Raw genomic sequence first — 18,331 nt, 5'->3', positions numbered from 1 at the left:
GGTCCACGGCTCCCAGAAGGCATGTCTTCTGAGATGAGTTTTGAAGAACACAAGGCTGACAGAGGCGGCAGCACAGATACATGGAGTCTGTGCTGAAACTAACAGAGTAAATGTGTTTTGTTACCTGTTGTCCAGCCGAGAACAACAAATGTCGTCTACCAGAATAAAAGGAGAACTTGGTAACACATTAGCTTAAACATACTCTAAGCGGTGTCTACAGCACAAGACTTCTCAGAGCTTTGAATATGCTTGAATACCACTCCTTATGAGTATCTGGGGGTTTTGAGGATTGTGAGATCAAGGCCAGGCTGGGCAGAACAAGACCCTAATGCCAAAAACAAATAATAATAACAATGATGAAGGTGATGGCTGGGAACATAAGGAATTAGGATAGTGTTTGCCTAACTTGTATATGGTCCTGGATTCAACTGCAGCAACCCAATGTATTTTTTAAATTTTTTTAAATAAAATATTGAAATACCCACAGCACCAGGCTCTCAGGTGCCCCGATCCTCAACTCCTCCCTCAGAAACCCACCATTGTCCACAACCAGCTGCTAGAAACCCATGCCTGACACAGCCCAGGCTCCAGGATCTTACAAAGAATATGTCTTTCCTGACACACTGGCCCAGTGCTCAAGTGTCATGAATTGTCTTCATACTGATAATATCAACCCCAAACTGCTCCTTCTGGTGGTTAACAGCTCATTTTACCGTCCTTTGGCCCCATCACAAGCACAGAGAGCAGATTCCCCTACCACCTGTACAATGCCCCCCCTTGGCATGGCCAGGCACACACTACATGTAAAACCTGCTGGTGTCTTGCCAGAGAAAAGAACAAATCACAGCGTCACATGCCAAACTGTTTCCCACACAGCTGTGACATAAGCCCACCTTAGGCCCACAGGATTTAATTATTCTCTACTTTGTCTCCTGGTAGATACATAGTGAGACATTGCACAGACAAACAGATATGGATGGATGGATGGATGGATGAATGGGACTGGGAAAATAGCATAGTGGTAAAGCACTTGCCTAGCATGCACAAGGTTCTGCTGGGAATTTTTACATGTTAAAGCAGCTCAACATCATTTTTACAACAACTAAATAAACTTTTTTTTAAAAAAAGCAGTTCTTGAGACAATGTAGATACAGACAACTGCTGAGTGAGACCTAGTGACAAAGAATGAATAGTCACAGGACTCCTTGTGAGCCTTCAAAATATTTATATATTTTTTTTTAGAAATCCAAGTCATTTCACTGTACTTGGTACTGAAATCCATCATTAGGTGAGTTTTTCCACAGATATGCTAAAGAAATATCAAAGAGGTTAAGATGCAGAGCAGCTAGAGAATAAAATCTGTGACTTAATTAAAATGTAACCCACAGCAGGTGTCACAGGGAGGTACAAATTAATGAGACAACATTTTCATCTAGCCAGTTAGAAATTGTTTTATTTCAAGTGCTAGCCACAGTTAAGCCACAAAGGTCTTTAATTCATATCCATGGAAGTATCCAGTATTCTATTTTTTTTTTCTGAAACAGAGGGACAGTTTGTATGAGGACCCTTACATTTCTTTTGCATAATAACCCACGAGTTTTTCATAGAAGTCTACTGGCAGCTAATAATCTTCAATGTGATTACAAAGATTTTATTACAAAGATTTTATTACAAAGATACTCACCATGGTATTATTTTTAACAGCCACAAATCTGAAGAAATCTAAATGATAAAGTAAATCACAGCACTGTGATCTATAAAATTGAAAATGTAGCAGACAAAATATTTTTTTACTGTTGGCTTTTCTAAGGAATGGCACCATTTGAATTCTCCCCAGCAAATATCACACTTGGGCTAATGCATTTGTGCACACTTGCATACAACCCCATTTTACTTGGACATTTATAAATTAGTTCTGGCTTCCACATAAGAAAGAGTCCTTTGTTTCTCTGGACCTGACTTACTTCACTTAATTTTTTCCAGGTCCATCCATTTCTTTGCAAATGATGCAATATCATTCTTCTTAATGGATGAGTAAACTTCCATTGTGTATCTATACCACATTCTCTTGATCCATTCATCTATTGAAGGGCTAACACACAGTCTACCACAATGAATACCAGGAAACTGGCATTTGAATGAGAAGGTCAAGGGGTGGGGGTACACGAAGGAAGAGTGTAAGGCGGGGAGTATGCAGTCATAAAATTCAATACATGTCTTATGAAACTAGAAAACTGATGGGAGGGGTTGGATTGGGAGGGATGGGGGAGAACAATGAAAGGGATGACATTGATCGAGATGAACTGTACTGATAAATTGATTTGTTAAAGGTAACTTCTCTGTACAACTATCTAAAGACAATAAAAATATAATTTTTAAAAAGAAAGTAAAAAACGTTCTTATACATGATTTGAAATTCTTGGGAGAGGCCAAGTGAGAGGCTAATCTCCAGATCATGGATCAAGGCCAGCTCAGGCAAAAAGTTAGTGAGATTTCCCCATCTCAGATGAACCAGGTATAATTACACATGCTTACAATCCTAGCTACATGGGAGGCATATGCTAGATTAACGTTCAAGGTTGGCACAGGCAAAACGTGATACACTGAAAATAAAGCACAAAGGGATGGGTATATGGCTCAAGAAGTAGAGTGCTTGCCTATCAAGAAGTATGAGACTTTAAGTTCAAACCCCAGTATGATACAGAGAGAGAGAGAGACAGAGACAGAGAGAGACAGAGAGAGAGAATATGACTAACTCGTAAGTCTTCATGGGGTTGGAGGCATGGCTCAGGTCATACAGTGTCAGGCAATGAGCAAAAGCAAGCTTGCATCAGATACCAAGTTCTAGTCTTGGGGGAGAGAGAGAAAAAGAATACGTCTTCATGAGAAAAAGGTTAATAAGCTATTTATGAAATTATATAATCAATACATACATATATGAACGTTGCATATAAGACATGAAAAAGAGACTCAAAGGAAGTATACTAAAATGTTCATTGCAATTACCATAGATGGTGAGACTAAAGGCAATTTTATGCTTCTTCCTATTTCTCTGAATCTCACAAAGCCCCTAAAATGTACCTGCACTAGATGACTCTCATACTGGCTGCAGTTAAATTGTTATCAGTGCTAGGCTGGGGATATAGCTCACTGGTAGAGCACTTGCCTAGCATTCATGAGCTCTAATCTTTATGAGATACAAACTGATGGGAGGGAATGAAAGAAAGAAGGATCAAAGAAAAGGAGGGAGGGAGGGAGGAAGAACAGAGAAAGGAGAAGAAGAGTAGAGAGGAAGAGACACAGGCAGAAAGAAAAGGGGAGCTTCATGAAATTAATAAAGTCAAAACCAATGGCAACTCACCAAAGTGCCAGTTTGACCACAAATTCATCTTTACTCTAGGCCTGCCGTTTTAAAACTCCCAGTAGTGAAAGCCAATCCACACCACCCAAGACTAGAAAGACAGCAAGCCTGTTTCTATCACTCAACAACCTCTTCACGTGGCCTTAGATTTATTTCACCCACGTCAACTAATGCTGCCTCAGCCCTACAGATACCTCAGCTTTAAAACAAGTCTCCTGGAAAATACGCGTTTTCTCAGCCTCAGGACGACAGACATGTGAGACAATGTGGATTACAAATGCCACTCACTCCTTCCTGGCTACGTGGCCTAATTTGAAGAGACAAGATAGAGCTGGAGACGTTCAGCCATTTGTGACAACACAACGGAAATTGGCAAAAAGCTCAGTGTTTGGGGTTGTAAGAAATGCCATCCAGAAGAAAATTCAGGAGCTATCAAAACATCTCTCAGGCCCAGCAGCCTTGAGAAATACATCAAGAGGAGAGGGCGGCATGCACAGGGTGTTAGCTCACGCTTCTGGTCCTCCGTGAGCCTGCTTCTCTGCCTGCAGCACATCCCTAAGTCATGGTGACCGGTGGGCCCACAGGACCGGCACACGGGACATTTCAGGCCTACCTGGTTCTCTGTGTGACTCTAGGTCCTGTCTTGGCACTCCACGTGAGCTTTGCCCTCCTCCACACCCACACGGCCCCGGAACTGCCCTGACCATGGAGTTTTGTTTCTTTCTCTTTTTTCACATTCCTTCTTAGCATCCATTAGTTGTGTAGGGGGTTCATTTCGGCATGTCTATAATACATGCACATAATAAGCATGTGTGCCCATCAGACTCACTGACTCCATCGCTCTCCCTCCCCTCTCCCACTTCCCAATCCATCTCAACACGCTCCATACTTCCATTTTCGCAAGCAAGCATACATTTTGACCTTATTCACCTTCCTTCACTCTGTTTGCCTTCCACACTTTCACTGCTACTCCCATCCTGGAAAGGCTGGTCATGCTCTTTGGTTTTAAGTGTTTCCCCCAACTAAAATCTGAGTCATTGCAAAGCCACAAGTTTATTACTGATGCCCTGAGTATAGACTCAGTAACCGTGAAAAATAAATATGTCGGTAGCCAATAACTACAGTAGCCCCAGTAAGGCGGGAGTTGCTTTCTAAGACCTTCAGTGGACGCTCAGGCTGTGAATAGCATTAAACCCTTATAGACTGTGTTCGTCCCCTATATATTTCACTTGTAAATTAGACACAGTGAAAGATTAACAATAATAAAAACTTAAAATAATATTTTGCAACCATTTTCTGTCTCTTTCACACATACACACACACACACACACACACACACACACACACACATACACACACACACACACGTAGCCCATCTGATAACTTGGCAACTAATGAGCAGGTAGATGAGCATGGACACTCTGGACAAAAAAAAAAAAAAAAAAAAATTATGATTCTCATCCCAGGCAGGATAGAGTAGGAGGGTGCAAGATTTCACCACGCTACTCAGAATGGCACACAATATTTTTTAACTTATGAATTTATTTCTGGACTTTTCCATTTGGTATTGTCAAACTCCTTTTGACTATAACTAACTGGACCTGCAGAAAGGGAAGCCACAAACCAGGGGCCGGTGGCTCATGTCTGTAATCCTTGCTAGTCTGGAGGCTGAGATCTGAGGATCAAGGTTCAAAGCCAACCCAGGCAGGAAAGTCCATGAGACCCTTATCTCATAAACTACTCAGAAAAAGCCACAAGTAGTAGACTCAGCGACAGTGCCCAGACACTGAGTTCAAGCCTCAGGACAAGAGGTGGCAGGAAGAGAAAAGAAAACCAGCATATGATTTGGATGCTGAAAGTCAGCTCCTTAGATCTAGAAATGGGTTTTCAGAGGATCTGTGAATGCCTGAACCTGTAAATATTATGGACTAAGCAATAAAATGAAACTTAGGAAGTGTTTTTAGCCTCCCTCTAGACCCAGTATTCCTTCCACATCACCCCCAAACTATCTCCTTGAATTTCGGAGCCCAGAACTTGCATCCCAGAGTGAGATTATTTTGTTGGCCAAATAGCCGCTGTTCGGAGCCAGAGGAAAATGAGTAATCTTGTTCAAATGAGGACTGAAATTTAAGAGGAGGATCTTTAGAATAAAGGAGCTTCAACAAGAAGCACACATGGAAAGATGCTGCCATTCCAATGCATTTTTCTCCTCTTCAAGTGAGCATGTCTTCACCTTCCACGGATGGAAAGGGGAGTCAGGAGGTCCAGATGCATTGACTGAGTAAAGATTCGTTCTCTGGAGGCTGTGTTTTCTTCTCTAGATTTATCTTTACTCTGCACAGGATCACCTTTTCAAAATAAATAGTTAGAAGTCATCTATCCACTTCCATCCTATGGGAAGTGATAACGCCTGGAAAGATAAAACATGTGGACAGCAATTTCAGGTTTTGTTTTTCTTTGATGGAATGTGCTGAGCAGAGAGAGGGAAGGAAAGTACAGAAGCAACAGAGCAAAACTACTGCCATCTTCGGCCATAAGAAGGTGTTGAAAGCGTGGGGAGTCCAGCTGACACAAAAAGAATAATTTGACAAGTGAAAACCAGAGACAGGTCCACCTGCCTCCAGACTGTAAACACATTACTACAGCAAGATACGCAGAATGCAGACACGCTTTAATAAGTGATGATGATTGACTGCACACAACTGTAGAAGCACCTCATCTATGGATCGTTAGCAATTATTTTACACATCGTCTTCTGCAGGTGAGTTCCCCAGCCAAAAACCCATTTCCACGAGTAAATAGGATGCCGGCTGACCTACTTAGCGCTTGTATTTATATATGTGTGTGAGAGTGTAAGTTGATATACACATAGGCTCCCTGCTTTTCAAATACCATCTCCCCTTCAGGATGATGTAAAGTCCTTTGGGGATTTGAGGCGATGATGCAGGGATCATAAATTCCTCCCTCATGCCAGGCAAATTTATACTGAATTACTCACACACTTGGGAGAAAAAGGAGCGTGTTAGTTTTCCACCAAATCCAAGGACCTTGAAGCGCCAGGGCTTGGGATTTCTTTTTTTTTTTTAATCAAGGATTTGAGAGGTGCGGAGTGTCTGAATAAGAATAGAATGTAGAGCTGACCAGCCCAGCCTGGCAGTCCAAGCTGGGCTCTCTAGCTCATTCTTCTAGCCAGGCCCTCGCTGTTAGCATCACTCCCGCTCCGTCTAGGAGCGCTAACTGCCAATGCCGCTCCTTCTAACAAGCAGGAACTTTGCCCTTTATCATTTCCTTCTCAGTTCTGTCCCCAGAGGAACAACAACAAAAAAGAAGATTAAGATTAAACCTTCTACCCCATAACAGACCGTGGGGTATCTGAACATGGCTCTAAAATCCCCACTAAGATTTCTCTTCTCTTGGCTGAACATCCTTGAATATTTCTTCTGAGACTGCTATTATATTTCATTTAGATCCTACATCATCCTAAGGGTCCCGCCTCTGCACACAGTGCAATTTTTCAACATCCATCTTTAAATATACCCTCCAGAATTAAGTACAACTCCACAGACATGGCGTTAGTGTTGCAGATGTCAGCTGACACACCACTTAGGCATTGCTTTTAACATTGTTAACAGAAGTAAATCTGGCTCAGGCAGCAATTACATATTCTCAGAGAATAATCCTGGATTCTTCTCTTAAAGGCTCATGCCCATAATCCCATTACTCGGGAGGCTGAGGCAGGAGAATTGTGAACTTTAAAATACATAGAGAGACACTTTCCCGACAAGAAAACAAAAAGACATTCTGGCTTGTCCATTTTAACATGTGAAGTTTGAGAAGTGAAGATATGACCCAGTTCTGACCAATGAGACTTAAGGGAAAATCTGCTGTAATAAAAAGACTCTAAATGGGGGGAGGGGACTTTTTCCCTCCCTTTTTCTCTCTCCTTTTCTCCTTCTCCCTTTCCCTCTCCCCCCTCTCGCTCTTCCTCCCTCTCTCTTGTTTTGAATGATGACACATGAGGATGTGATGGCTGGAACAGAGGCAGCCATCCTGTGACTAAGTAGAACCAGTTGTTGAGGAGGATAAGATAGAAGAATATAAAGGATCTGAGTCCTTAGTGGTCACTAAGCTAGACTTGGCTCATGTTAAGTGAAAACACTGGATATGTTAGTATTTTAAGTCACTGCTGGTCAAATATTCTATCCCTTGCAACTGACACACTCATCACAGCAGACAGGGTGTAGTGGATTACCAGGCCCCTTGACTCAGACATGATCTTTTGTCCTCCACTTTCTTAAGATCTGTATCACTACTTAGGATCTGCTCAGCTTCTGGTCAAGACAAAATAAACACCCTGTAGTCAGACCATGATATTCAATGCTTACAGAGACTATGTAGTTAACATAGATGGAGAATCTGGCTAGATGGGAGGTCACAGTGGGAAGGGATGTGGTGAACTTGGAAAGGCGTGCCTCACTCTTGGTCACTAAGTTTAAATACCACAATGCTGACACAAAATGCTGGTGTCACGGGGCTGAGAAGGTGGTTCAGCGCTTGCCTTGCATGCATGAGGCCCTGGGTTCGATTCCTCAGCACCACATAAGCCAGAAATGGCGCTGCGGCTCAAGTGTTAGAGCGCTATCCTTGAGCTGAAGAGTTGAGGGACAGTGCCCAGGCCCAGAGTTCAGACCCCATGACCAACAGGAACAAATAAACAAACAAACAAAATGCTGGTGTCCAGCGGCCCAGGCCCCGGGCAAAAATCACTCCCAAGTGAGTTTGAAATGATATTCTAGTCCCTTCCTACAACAGTGCAAGGACTCCCTTAGGCTCCCCAAGATTAATAGGCTCTAGAGACAGAATATATATCATGCTGACTAAAATTAATAAAAATATACACAGTATTCATTTCCCCATACTATAAGGGGAAATGAACTCCAAGCGTCCTGGCCAGTCATGGATCTCCCCCAATGAGGGTTTCTTTGGTCCAATGGAGACCAAGGTTCTACTGTGCTGGAAATTTGCCAAGGAAGTGGATATAGAGTAAGCATCAGGTACTCCTTAAATATACACAATGTAAATTTTTTATTTATACTGAATGAAGCTGGGGAGAAGCAGCCACCAGCACAATCTGTGGTATGAATCCACCATTCTGTCTGGCAAGAGTTCTGCATTTTAATTTCATCACCATCTTTATCATTTTAGTTAAGATAACCAAAATACTAACAACAAAGTCTGTTGTCTGGAATTAAAAAAAAAAAATACCTGTGTTGAATCTTAACCCCTTCCTTCCCAAAACCAAATGAATTTTCCATTACTGACTTGAAAAGCATAATAAAATAGGAGAACAGCAAAAATCCCAAGACCTCACTTCTAGCAATGTAGTTCTGCAAATGAAAATGAGGATTCTTTAAACAAATATCTGCGGTGCTGCACAATTCCCCAGGTTACGGTGAGTCATTAGTCCTTGGCAGAGATAAAATGAGAAACTGTACACGTCTACCCTCCAAGGCTTAGGCCCAGGGCAAACAGATGGCCCCATTGGGGAAGTCATTTAGTGCAAAGGTCAAAGCAACCATCTCCTCCGGTAGTCATTTTACACAAACCACGTTTAACCTCCCATTTGCCAGGATAAAGCTCATGGCAAGTCTTGAGAATGGAAAGCAATTTTCTAGTTTTCCCACTGAAAAAGGACCGATCAGTTCATGTTGGACTCTCCATTTCCAAGAGTATTTACTCCCAGTTTCTTTTTTGTTGCTGTTGTTTTGTTTGTGAGGCTTGAACTCAGCACCTGGGATATGTCCCTAAACTCTTTTGCTCAAGACTAGTGCTCTATCACTTTGAGCCATAGAGCTCCGCTTCTGGTTTTTGAGTGACTTCTTGGAGATAATGGTCTCACAGGGACTTTTCTGCCAAGGCTGGTTTCAAATCATGATCCTCAGATCTCAGCCTCCTGGGTATCTAGGATTACAGGCATGAACCGCCAGCACCAGGCTCCCAGTTTCTTAAAGGAGCTACATTCATATCATCATATCACCTCTAATCACTAAAAAACTGCATGCACATTGGAGAAAATTAAAAGTACAGAAGGCACAGTGGGTCACATCAGTAATCCCAGCTGCTCAGAAAGAAAAGACTGGGAGGACATGGTTCAAAGCCAGCCTCAGGGAAAAAGTGAGATCTGATGTCAACAATCTAGGCCTAGTGGTTCCTACCTGTAAACCCAGGCACTGGGGAGGCAAAAGTAGAATTGTGGTCAGAGGTCAGCCCTGGGAGAAAAATCTCTAGATACTATCTGAAAAATAACTGAAGCAAAAAGGGCTGGAGTCATGGCTCAGGTAGCAGAGTACCTGCCTAGCAAGCTAAAGCCCTAAGTTAAAAAAAACCAGTCCCACCACCAACAACAACAATAATAATGTCACACAATAACAATACTATTCTCCTGAGCTATGTACTTTATATTCACAACCTTATTTTGAACTAGGTGCTATAATTGCTCCCATTTGGCATACAAAGATTCATGAGGCTCAGACATGGGGAGACTATACCCAGGTTTGCCCAAATGGTAAACAGTGAGACCTGAATGCAAACCCAGGCAATCTAACTCAAGTCCAACCCTCTCACCACTGGACAATGATATTCTCTAGTATCGTATCATTATGAGAGCAGACACGAGTCCATTTTGCTATGTTCCTTGTCATTCTTTCCTGGAAGGCAAATAAAGTTTTCAGGACAAAAAGGGGTCTTAGAGATAATATCATCCCAGCTCTCATTTTGCAGGAGAACCACATTGAGAAGGGCTTTTCCCAAAGGACCACTGGTATCTATGAGTAGAAAACCTCTGTGGAAGGTTTTCTGGGAGCATCCCTGATCCACCATAGCAAGTCAACTGCCTGGCGCTCCCGGAGTACTGTGTTGAGAAGGTCTTGAGGCCTAAGCTCAACAGGCCAAAATGTCATAGGAGACTCCTAATGGCGGCAATGAACATAGCAGTGCTTGCCACCTACCAAGGTACAGCCCTGGAAGAGAAGACTGCCCAAGGAAAGCCCTCTTCACCATGACCACAAACATCCAAGGTCTCAACTGGCAAGGTCTTCAAGGCCAGCTGTATAAAGTAAATGAGGGAAGGGGGTGACAGGGGACTGAAGATCAGGAGAGCACGGCCCTGTCTAAGGATGGCAGTGGTATTGGTGGGGTGAGCCTCAGCCTCCTCTCCAGCCCACTGTTGCCACAGGGAAGTAGGTCTGCCATGGCCGTACCTTCTGATTTTATTTTTTTCAGAAACAAAAGAAAGCAAGAAACTTAGATCTTTTTTTAATGTACCTTAAACTTTAAAACAGTGGTGAGGAATTCAACTGTGGCAGATGAAGGGTGGGAATAGGCAGGACAAACTCCAGGTTATACTGACCTTGTAACCTCTTGCTTAGCAACTTTATTCAAGACTCGCTTTGCTTCCTCCTCTCTACTCTTCTTTCTCTTTCATCCACTCGCTCTTGCCACAGCAGCATTGGCTCTCTGAGGCTACCGGAGAGATGACAACACCACTCCAAATGCACAAGATCATAGCTATCAAGTGTCCATGCAATTACCGAGGGCCCTGGGGGCCATTTGCAGAGTTGGTCATGCCTGCAGGAATGGGGCCTGTTGCTCTCCGATGACTTATGTGAAGAATGGATGATCACATCTGACAAGCCTCATGGAGAGGGCTAAAGATAGGCCTCCCACTCTCCTCGAGCTACCTTGACGCCTTTGTGGCAGGAGCTGAGTAGGCTCCGCCAGCACTGAGATCTGCGTGTCTGCCCTTTCTGTGAGCTCTCGGTGTTTCATGGGGAGGCCCGTCACTCATAGCCAGACTTGGAAGCTGCCAGGTTATAAGAGCACCAGCACTGGCTTCCACCTCCTGCTGTTCAAGCGTTACTCAGCAGGGCTCCAAAAGCATTTTACATGTAGCCCCCGCTTCATGTTAATCCCCAGGATGGCTTATAATCATCTCCCATTAGAGAAAAGACTTGACACTCACATATGAGATCAGTCAGCATTTAAGGGACAAGCACCACATAGAATGTCCTGAGCCACATTGTAAAATGGGCATCCAGCACTGCAACCAACTCGATTCATTCCAAGCACAAACACAGCAAGGTAAGACCAATACAGAGTGCCAGAAAGGACCCATGATATGGACCCAAAATGACTCTTACTAGACAGGCTGACTGTTGTAGAAACAGGAGCTGTTCTGCAGCCATTTAAAGATCAAGTTTGAGAAATCTAATGATAAAGGGGAAATTCCAAGAATATATAATCAAGTTTTAAAAACATCAAGCAGATTGGGAAATAAACTGGCTCAAAATCAAAGCGAACACATTGAGCAACTACTCCCTTCTCCTAAGACACAGAATTCATACAGAAATGTCTAGTAATTTTTAAATTTATATAGTATTGCTTGGAAATAAGAAGGGGGAATTAACAGATCAACAATACAGAAGACTCCCTAAAAATACACGAATCAAAAGAGGAGTCTTGGGACTGGAATGGTAGAGTAATTCAGTGGTAGAGTATGTGCTTAGCATACACAAGGCCTTTGGTTCAATCCCCAGCACTAACAAAATAAGAGAGGGAGACTACAATTTCAAGTAGAAATCAAAAGCACATTATCCATAGAGGGAAGGTCCAGCATGAGCCACCCATTCACAGGGGCTCACATCCACCTAGGGGAAAGCAATGACAGCAAGACCCAGCAGAATTGTGCTGCTGGCGATGAGGGGGTCTGTGACATCATCCTTCCAGAGTTTGGACCCAAAGGAAGCTCCTGTGTGTGACAAGAAGCTGCAGTGAAGTCACAGACATGAGGCTGGGACCCAAACCTGCACCACAAACTATGTAGAGCAGGAAGAAAATGCAGAGCTAGACTGAGCGGTGGCGTAAGCTCTGGTTTAAAAGCATATACCCTGAGACTAGAGCTGCACTCTGTGGTAGAACACTTGATTAGCAAGCCTGAGGTCCTGGGTTCTAGCCTAAGCACCACAAGGGGAAAATGAGTATTTTTAGATAGCACACATATATCAAATTATATATACATATCAAATTATATATCACATTAGAAGAAATGCTTAAAGTGCCTTAAAAATAAATTCACATAAATTATACAGGTCTCTAGGCATTCACAGAGTGGGACCAAAAGAGGATATTCTTAATAGAGGCGCAATAGCTATGTGCATCTGACCATATTAAATGATATTTATCAATATGAACTCCACCAAATGGAAACAAGAGGGGTTTTTTTCTTTGCTGTTGATTTTGCTTACTTTTCTTTTTGTCTTGTTTGTTCATTTATCTACTTTTGAAAGGGCAAGGTGGGGGCAAAGAAATGATGGGACAAAGGGTGAACAAATGCAGCAGTGATGCTCATTAGACACTATGTTGAAGCTGAACTATGTAGCTTGTGGGTAGGCACAGGAGAGAGCGAGAGAAGGGAAGAGAAGAGGTGACACTGTCCAGAAGGAAATGTGCTCTTCATCTGACCGACATAACTGTGACCGCTCTGTACATCACCTTTACAATAACAATAAATGAATCAAAAATAAATTCACAAACAAAAATAAAAGGACAAATGAGGACATCCAATAAACAGCTTCTGTAAATGGAAGAATTCATAACTCAAGAACCAAACATGCTAAAGCAATTGGAAAAGGACTTCATGATACGTATCACTCAACTCCTTGAAGAATGTAGTGAAGGATTGGCACGCCCGTGCGCGCGCACGCACACACACACACACAGACACACAGACTGTGAGGAGAGTTGTTTTATAAAACTTAACAGGAAACAAGGAAATCTCTACTTCCTGTCCACCATTAAGTGAACGGCCTCCTCCACACAGTCCCAGGACCATGAAGTTCTGCTCAAGCATGTGGCACCACAGGGCCATGGACTAAGCCCTCTGAAACCCCACGCATGAGGAATACAGTGGCCAATCCTTTGTACAAAAATCTTTTGAGGCTAAAGATTCCAAAACCTTTTTTTAAATAAGCAAGGGAAAGGAACCAATCACATATCTTGGAAATAAAGCATATCATCGTTGATACCAAAAACTGAACAGATAGGCAAAATAATAGACCAGAGTGACAGTTATATTACTCCTAATAATAGAATTTGGAGCAACATTTTTTTTGTTTTCTTCTTTTAAACTTTAATGTACTCTCTAAGTGCTCAACAATGAATAAAGTGTGGCTACAGGAGGAACTTTAATTATTTTAAATACACATATACACACAAACTCTTTCCGTCAACTGACCCTCAAAAGACTTACATTCTACTAGAGAAGAGATATGTACAGAAATAACATAGAAAAGCAAAACTACATGGCATAACTAAAATCTGAGTCATGTCCTCTCACCAAGAAGATGAGGCAGAGTTCTAGGGTCGGTACAGAAACATGAAGGGCTAGTCCGTTCACTGTATTTCTCAGGGACCAGAGACTGAAGCCAGAGAGTATTCCACTTGGATACAATGAAAATGGTCAAACTGAGGTAAGATTAGAACTTTATCTGCAGCAACATTATTCTCCCTCTCCTTTAATTATATTGTAAGACCACCCACCAGCCCAACAAAAATTAACACCTCCACGCTAAATTAAATGAACATGAGAAAATCTGCCACTTAGCATCACTCAATTACCATATGCTTTGTTCTTTTCTTCACAGGTCAAGTAATTTGAGGGAAAGGTAAAAACTGTGAGGGGAGGAGAGAGTGTGTGAGTGTGTGTGTGTGTGTGTGTGTGTGTGTGTTTGCATACATGCTTGTTCATTTGCAGTAATAAATTAACCACTTACTCTTGTGTGAATGTCACCAGTTTAGAAGAGAAAGACAAGCTGGGGCTCACACCTGTAATCCTACCTACTCAGGTGGCTGAGCTCTGACGATTGTGGTTCGAAGCCAGGCTGGGTAGAAAAGTCCATAAGATTCTTATCTCCAATTAACCACCAGAAAACCAGAAATGGAGCTGTGCCTCACAGTGATAGTATTATAGCTTTGAGCACAGAAACTCAGGGGCAGTGCCCTGGCCCTGAGTTCAAGCCCCAAGACCAACAAAAAGAAAAGAAATAAAAGACTACACAGGTGTGCTGGACATTACTGGCCACATCACATTATAGGGAGGCAGAAGAGCTTTGCCAATTTGGGGAAGTTATGACTTTGTGGTCCTAACACCATTGGCACACTCAATCATGGTAGAATTTTAGGCAACATTCTACGACTAATTCTTTGGAGCCAAACAAACTCCTCTCAATATTCAGCTCTAACTGAAAGAGGTGGCAGAGGCACACAGCAAGTAGATATGTAACTAATGGGAGGAAAGGCCGTTCACATCTTAGACAACTTCTTTCCTTTCTCAATATACCTAGGCTTCTCAGAGTACCACCCTCCAAACCAACTCCTCTCAATATCACATGTCCGTCCCACACAGGGAACCCACATGGAACCCAGGATGTGCCCTGGGTGTTGTCCCCACTGGCTTCCTCTGCCCCCTGCCCCTCTGGGTACACCAGCATGAGGGCACTCTCTCTAGGACTGAGTCTGAAAGACCAAACAGTAGCCAACTCCTTCCTCTGCTTTTGAGCTGATGGATGTCTTCTTCCCGCTCCTCTCCTCTCCCTTCAGTCATTCTCTAATCTTGTCTTTTCTGGAACCTTACTTTCTTGACTTTCTCGTGCCATTTTCCTTCCTTTCTCTAAGTACACAATTTTGAACACTTGTGCAATTTCTGCCCACATTTCCATAATTCAACCTCATACCATGGGAGAGAAGAACACCTCCATCCATCCCTCTGGCTTGTTAAAAGTCCCTTTCCAATGCCCTCTTGAAGGGAAGAGTGCTGCTGGACTAGTTCTCTAGAGCCTGGCATTCTCTGGATCGAGTTGCACAGGAAGACGAGGGCGTTGCACTCAAGGGGCGCTCACTTATGAGCATGCCTTCTCTGCCTATTTTTCTGTCTACAGCTAGGCGGGTTAGTCAGATTAAGAGCCTATACCATATGCTTGCCAGCTCAGATAGAGTAGAAAGAACAAGATCTACAGGTTATTCGGACCCACCAGCCTCAAGTCCCTTCCCCAATTCACCTGGCACCAGAGTGCTCCATTGGGTTTTGCTGGTCCCTTGTGAATCCAGAAATTTCACTCACAGTGTGGTTATTGTTCTTTTAAGTGTGTCGCTCCTTTCATCGAAATCTCGAGATGGAGGGAGAATCAATGATAATAGTTAGATCCCAATTCAGCCCCCCCACCCCTGCTGGGAGCTGCTGCTCTCCTTCCACATGCCTTCACCAGAAGGCTGACCTCTCCCTCCCCACGCAAGCCTTCTAGGTCATGATTCACTGCAACTCTCCATGGCTAAGTTCCTCCTCTATAATCAGATTGATTCTGTATCCCTTAGGATGACAAGGCTAAAGGATGGGTATGATTTGATAGAATGTAAGATCACAGCTTGGGACCAGAAAACCAGATATCTAGTTCCATCACCCACTGTGTGGTCTTGGCCAAGTCTCTAACTGCCCTGTGCCTCAGTTACTTAATATCTAGTAAACCCCAACAGCCTTTCCAATTCTGAAATGGCCTATACACTGGAGACATATCACAGCCAATCTTTACTTTCATCATCCTAGAAAGGAGGCCCCCAGAGTGAGGAGGAAGTAGCTGGGAAAATGTCCAAGCACACACACACACACACACACACACACACACACACACTCACACTCACACTCACACACACGGGGCCGCTGCTGGGCTGCAGACCATTTAAAATGAATGTTTAATAAGATACTGCATCAGTGGTACACTACAGCTGAATGTGCTACAGCCCAGGAGACCTGAAAGAATTAATACAGCTTCCAAAGGAGCCAGTGGAAAGTGCTGAGCAGAGGCACGGTCTGATTTGGTGAATGTAAAAGTGCTTGAAGAGCATCAAAAGGAAGAGGTGGTGACAAATGTCTGCTCCCTCCATCAGGACATCTTTACTATCCAAGGAATGCTGTCCAAAAAGGCCTCAGGCTAGGGACCACACTCATAATACACTCACCTCCCTTCCCCTTTTCCACCCCCAAGTTCCCAGTTTTATGTGGTATTATAGTGCACTAGTAACTCCGAAGCTTCTCGTTTCTCAATTTATGTCTCCCTTCCAACTTCCTTCCCTCCCTCTGCTTCAGCATCATTCCCAGCCTTTTACGCAAGCCTTCAACCACTTTTCTCCTTGCCAAACCATGGCTTCTGGACTGTCACCAAAGAAGTCAAGAAATGTAGACATTTCCCTTTATTCTGAAAGTCTTCAACTTTGATACCAACATCCACCTTGGGGGCCCAGTCAGGAAGTGGTCAGCCCCACAGGAGGCCATTTAAAGAAACTGCCAAACCCTCTGTGCTCTGGACCTGGACTTACTCTTCTCTTCTCACACCCACTGCCTAGACTAAGGGCTCCACCTCCTCTAACCCAAGATCTCTCAAAACTCTCTGTCTGCCTTGGTTTGTCTAATTGTGCAGAGTCTGGGAAAGCACGGCACTCTGTCCATTTGTGCTTCACCTAAAAAACCCATATTTTGTCCTACAACATACCTGTTCTTACTATTTTTAAATAGTTCTAGTCACTTACCACAAGAAGGGAAAGATGGATAGATCCCCCTTAAAACAATGATGTGAAATCGACATTGTAGAAATAGAAGCCATTGTTACCAGTGTCCCCGGGCCTTCTCTGCACTATTAGGAAATCTCCAGAGATTCCACCTCCTCCACCCACCCCTCTTCCGCATTTGGGGGGTTCTTTCTGGCGCACAGAGGTTTCTCCAAGTATTCAGAACCCAAGCAATGGTAATTCCGCTCCTTTCCACAGGGCACAGCCTGGCGCTCACTGGGGCAGAGGCCATGCCTCCTGACTTGAGACCAATCACACCCATGATAGGTGTGGCCCAGGACCTGCAGCGACTACCATACAGTTGGCACTCTCCGGTGTGTGTGTGTGTGGGGGGGGGGGTTCTGGCAGCCCTCACCTTACAGCCTTACCTTGTCAGCCATGATCATAGATGCACCCCCGTGGATGCCCAAGATGGGGACGAAAGTCTGTGAGGATATAAAATCCAGCATCTGAGCCACAGCCTCCTGGTCAGTGTCGTCTCCAAACACGAGGCCGTGGATACGCGCCCCGGACATGAGGTCGCACACGTGCGTGATGAGGCTCTTGGGGTCCGTGCGGTTCATCAGCAGTGCTACCACGTTCACGTCCATGGGCAGCCCAGCTGCCTGCTCCGGGCCCCACAAGTTTCGAAGTTCGCGCTCCGTCACGTCGTGGCTGTGACCCAGCAACACGGCAATGTTCAGCGCCGGGGGACCCTTCTCCGCCGCCTGGCTCTGCGCCGGACCGCGCCAGACCAGAAGGGCCGGCAGCACCAGCAAGGTCCAATAGCCCAGTCGGCCCATAGTCGCCGCTTGCGGTCCCTGCAGGGTTAGAGGAGAGCGAGAGGCAGAGCACTGCCGGTGAGCAGGCAGCCGGGAGCAAAGCGACCACCCAGCCCAGCGCCTGCTCCAGGGCTGGAACCTACCCAGCACTGGCTGCCGTCGTCGTCACTCGCTCCATCCGGCCCGACGCCATCCACATCCCTCCCGCCACCCCCCCCCCACACACACACCGCCCCCGCCGCCCAGTCCAACTCTACCCACAACTCCAATCCCAGCAAAGTCTCCACCCCTGACCCCAGGCCCATTCTCCCAGGTGGTCTCCTTCTTGTCCCTTGACCTTGACGCTTCCCCTTCTCCCCCCCATCTGTCCACATCCCCCACCTTGCTCCCCTCACCAGCTGCCCACCCACCCACCCACGGCCCCTGGGCGTCGGGCAAGCCATGGACTCCACGGTCGCCGCTGCCACGCCATGGGAAGCTGCACGGAACGAGACCCCCTGTCCACCCATTTTCTACCGCGCGCGCTGCCCAGACC

At 44.6% G+C, this 18,331-nt stretch overlaps 1 protein-coding gene across 1 annotated transcript in view; it reads right to left on the bottom strand.

Annotated features, from left to right (window-relative positions):
* The window catches only part of Grin2a (glutamate ionotropic receptor NMDA type subunit 2A), a 285,992-nt gene extending 268,160 nt beyond the window's left edge, over positions 1–17,832 (bottom strand). Inside the window, exon 1 of the mRNA XM_042698360.1 lies at positions 17,404–17,832. Within this exon, the coding sequence (XP_042554294.1) occupies positions 17,404–17,817 (414 nt within the window). The 5' untranslated portion in view covers positions 17,818–17,832. The remainder of the gene's footprint in view (positions 1–17,403) is intronic.
* Between the last annotated feature and the right edge of the window lie 499 nt (positions 17,833–18,331).

The sequence above is a fragment of the Dipodomys spectabilis genome, unplaced genomic scaffold (genome assembly GCF_019054845.1).
Source record: "Dipodomys spectabilis isolate Male_0828 unplaced genomic scaffold, ASM1905484v1 ptg000231l, whole genome shotgun sequence".
NCBI classification, from domain to species: Eukaryota; Metazoa; Chordata; class Mammalia; order Rodentia; family Heteromyidae; genus Dipodomys; species Dipodomys spectabilis.
This window is presented reverse-complemented; position numbering and strand designations above follow the sequence as displayed.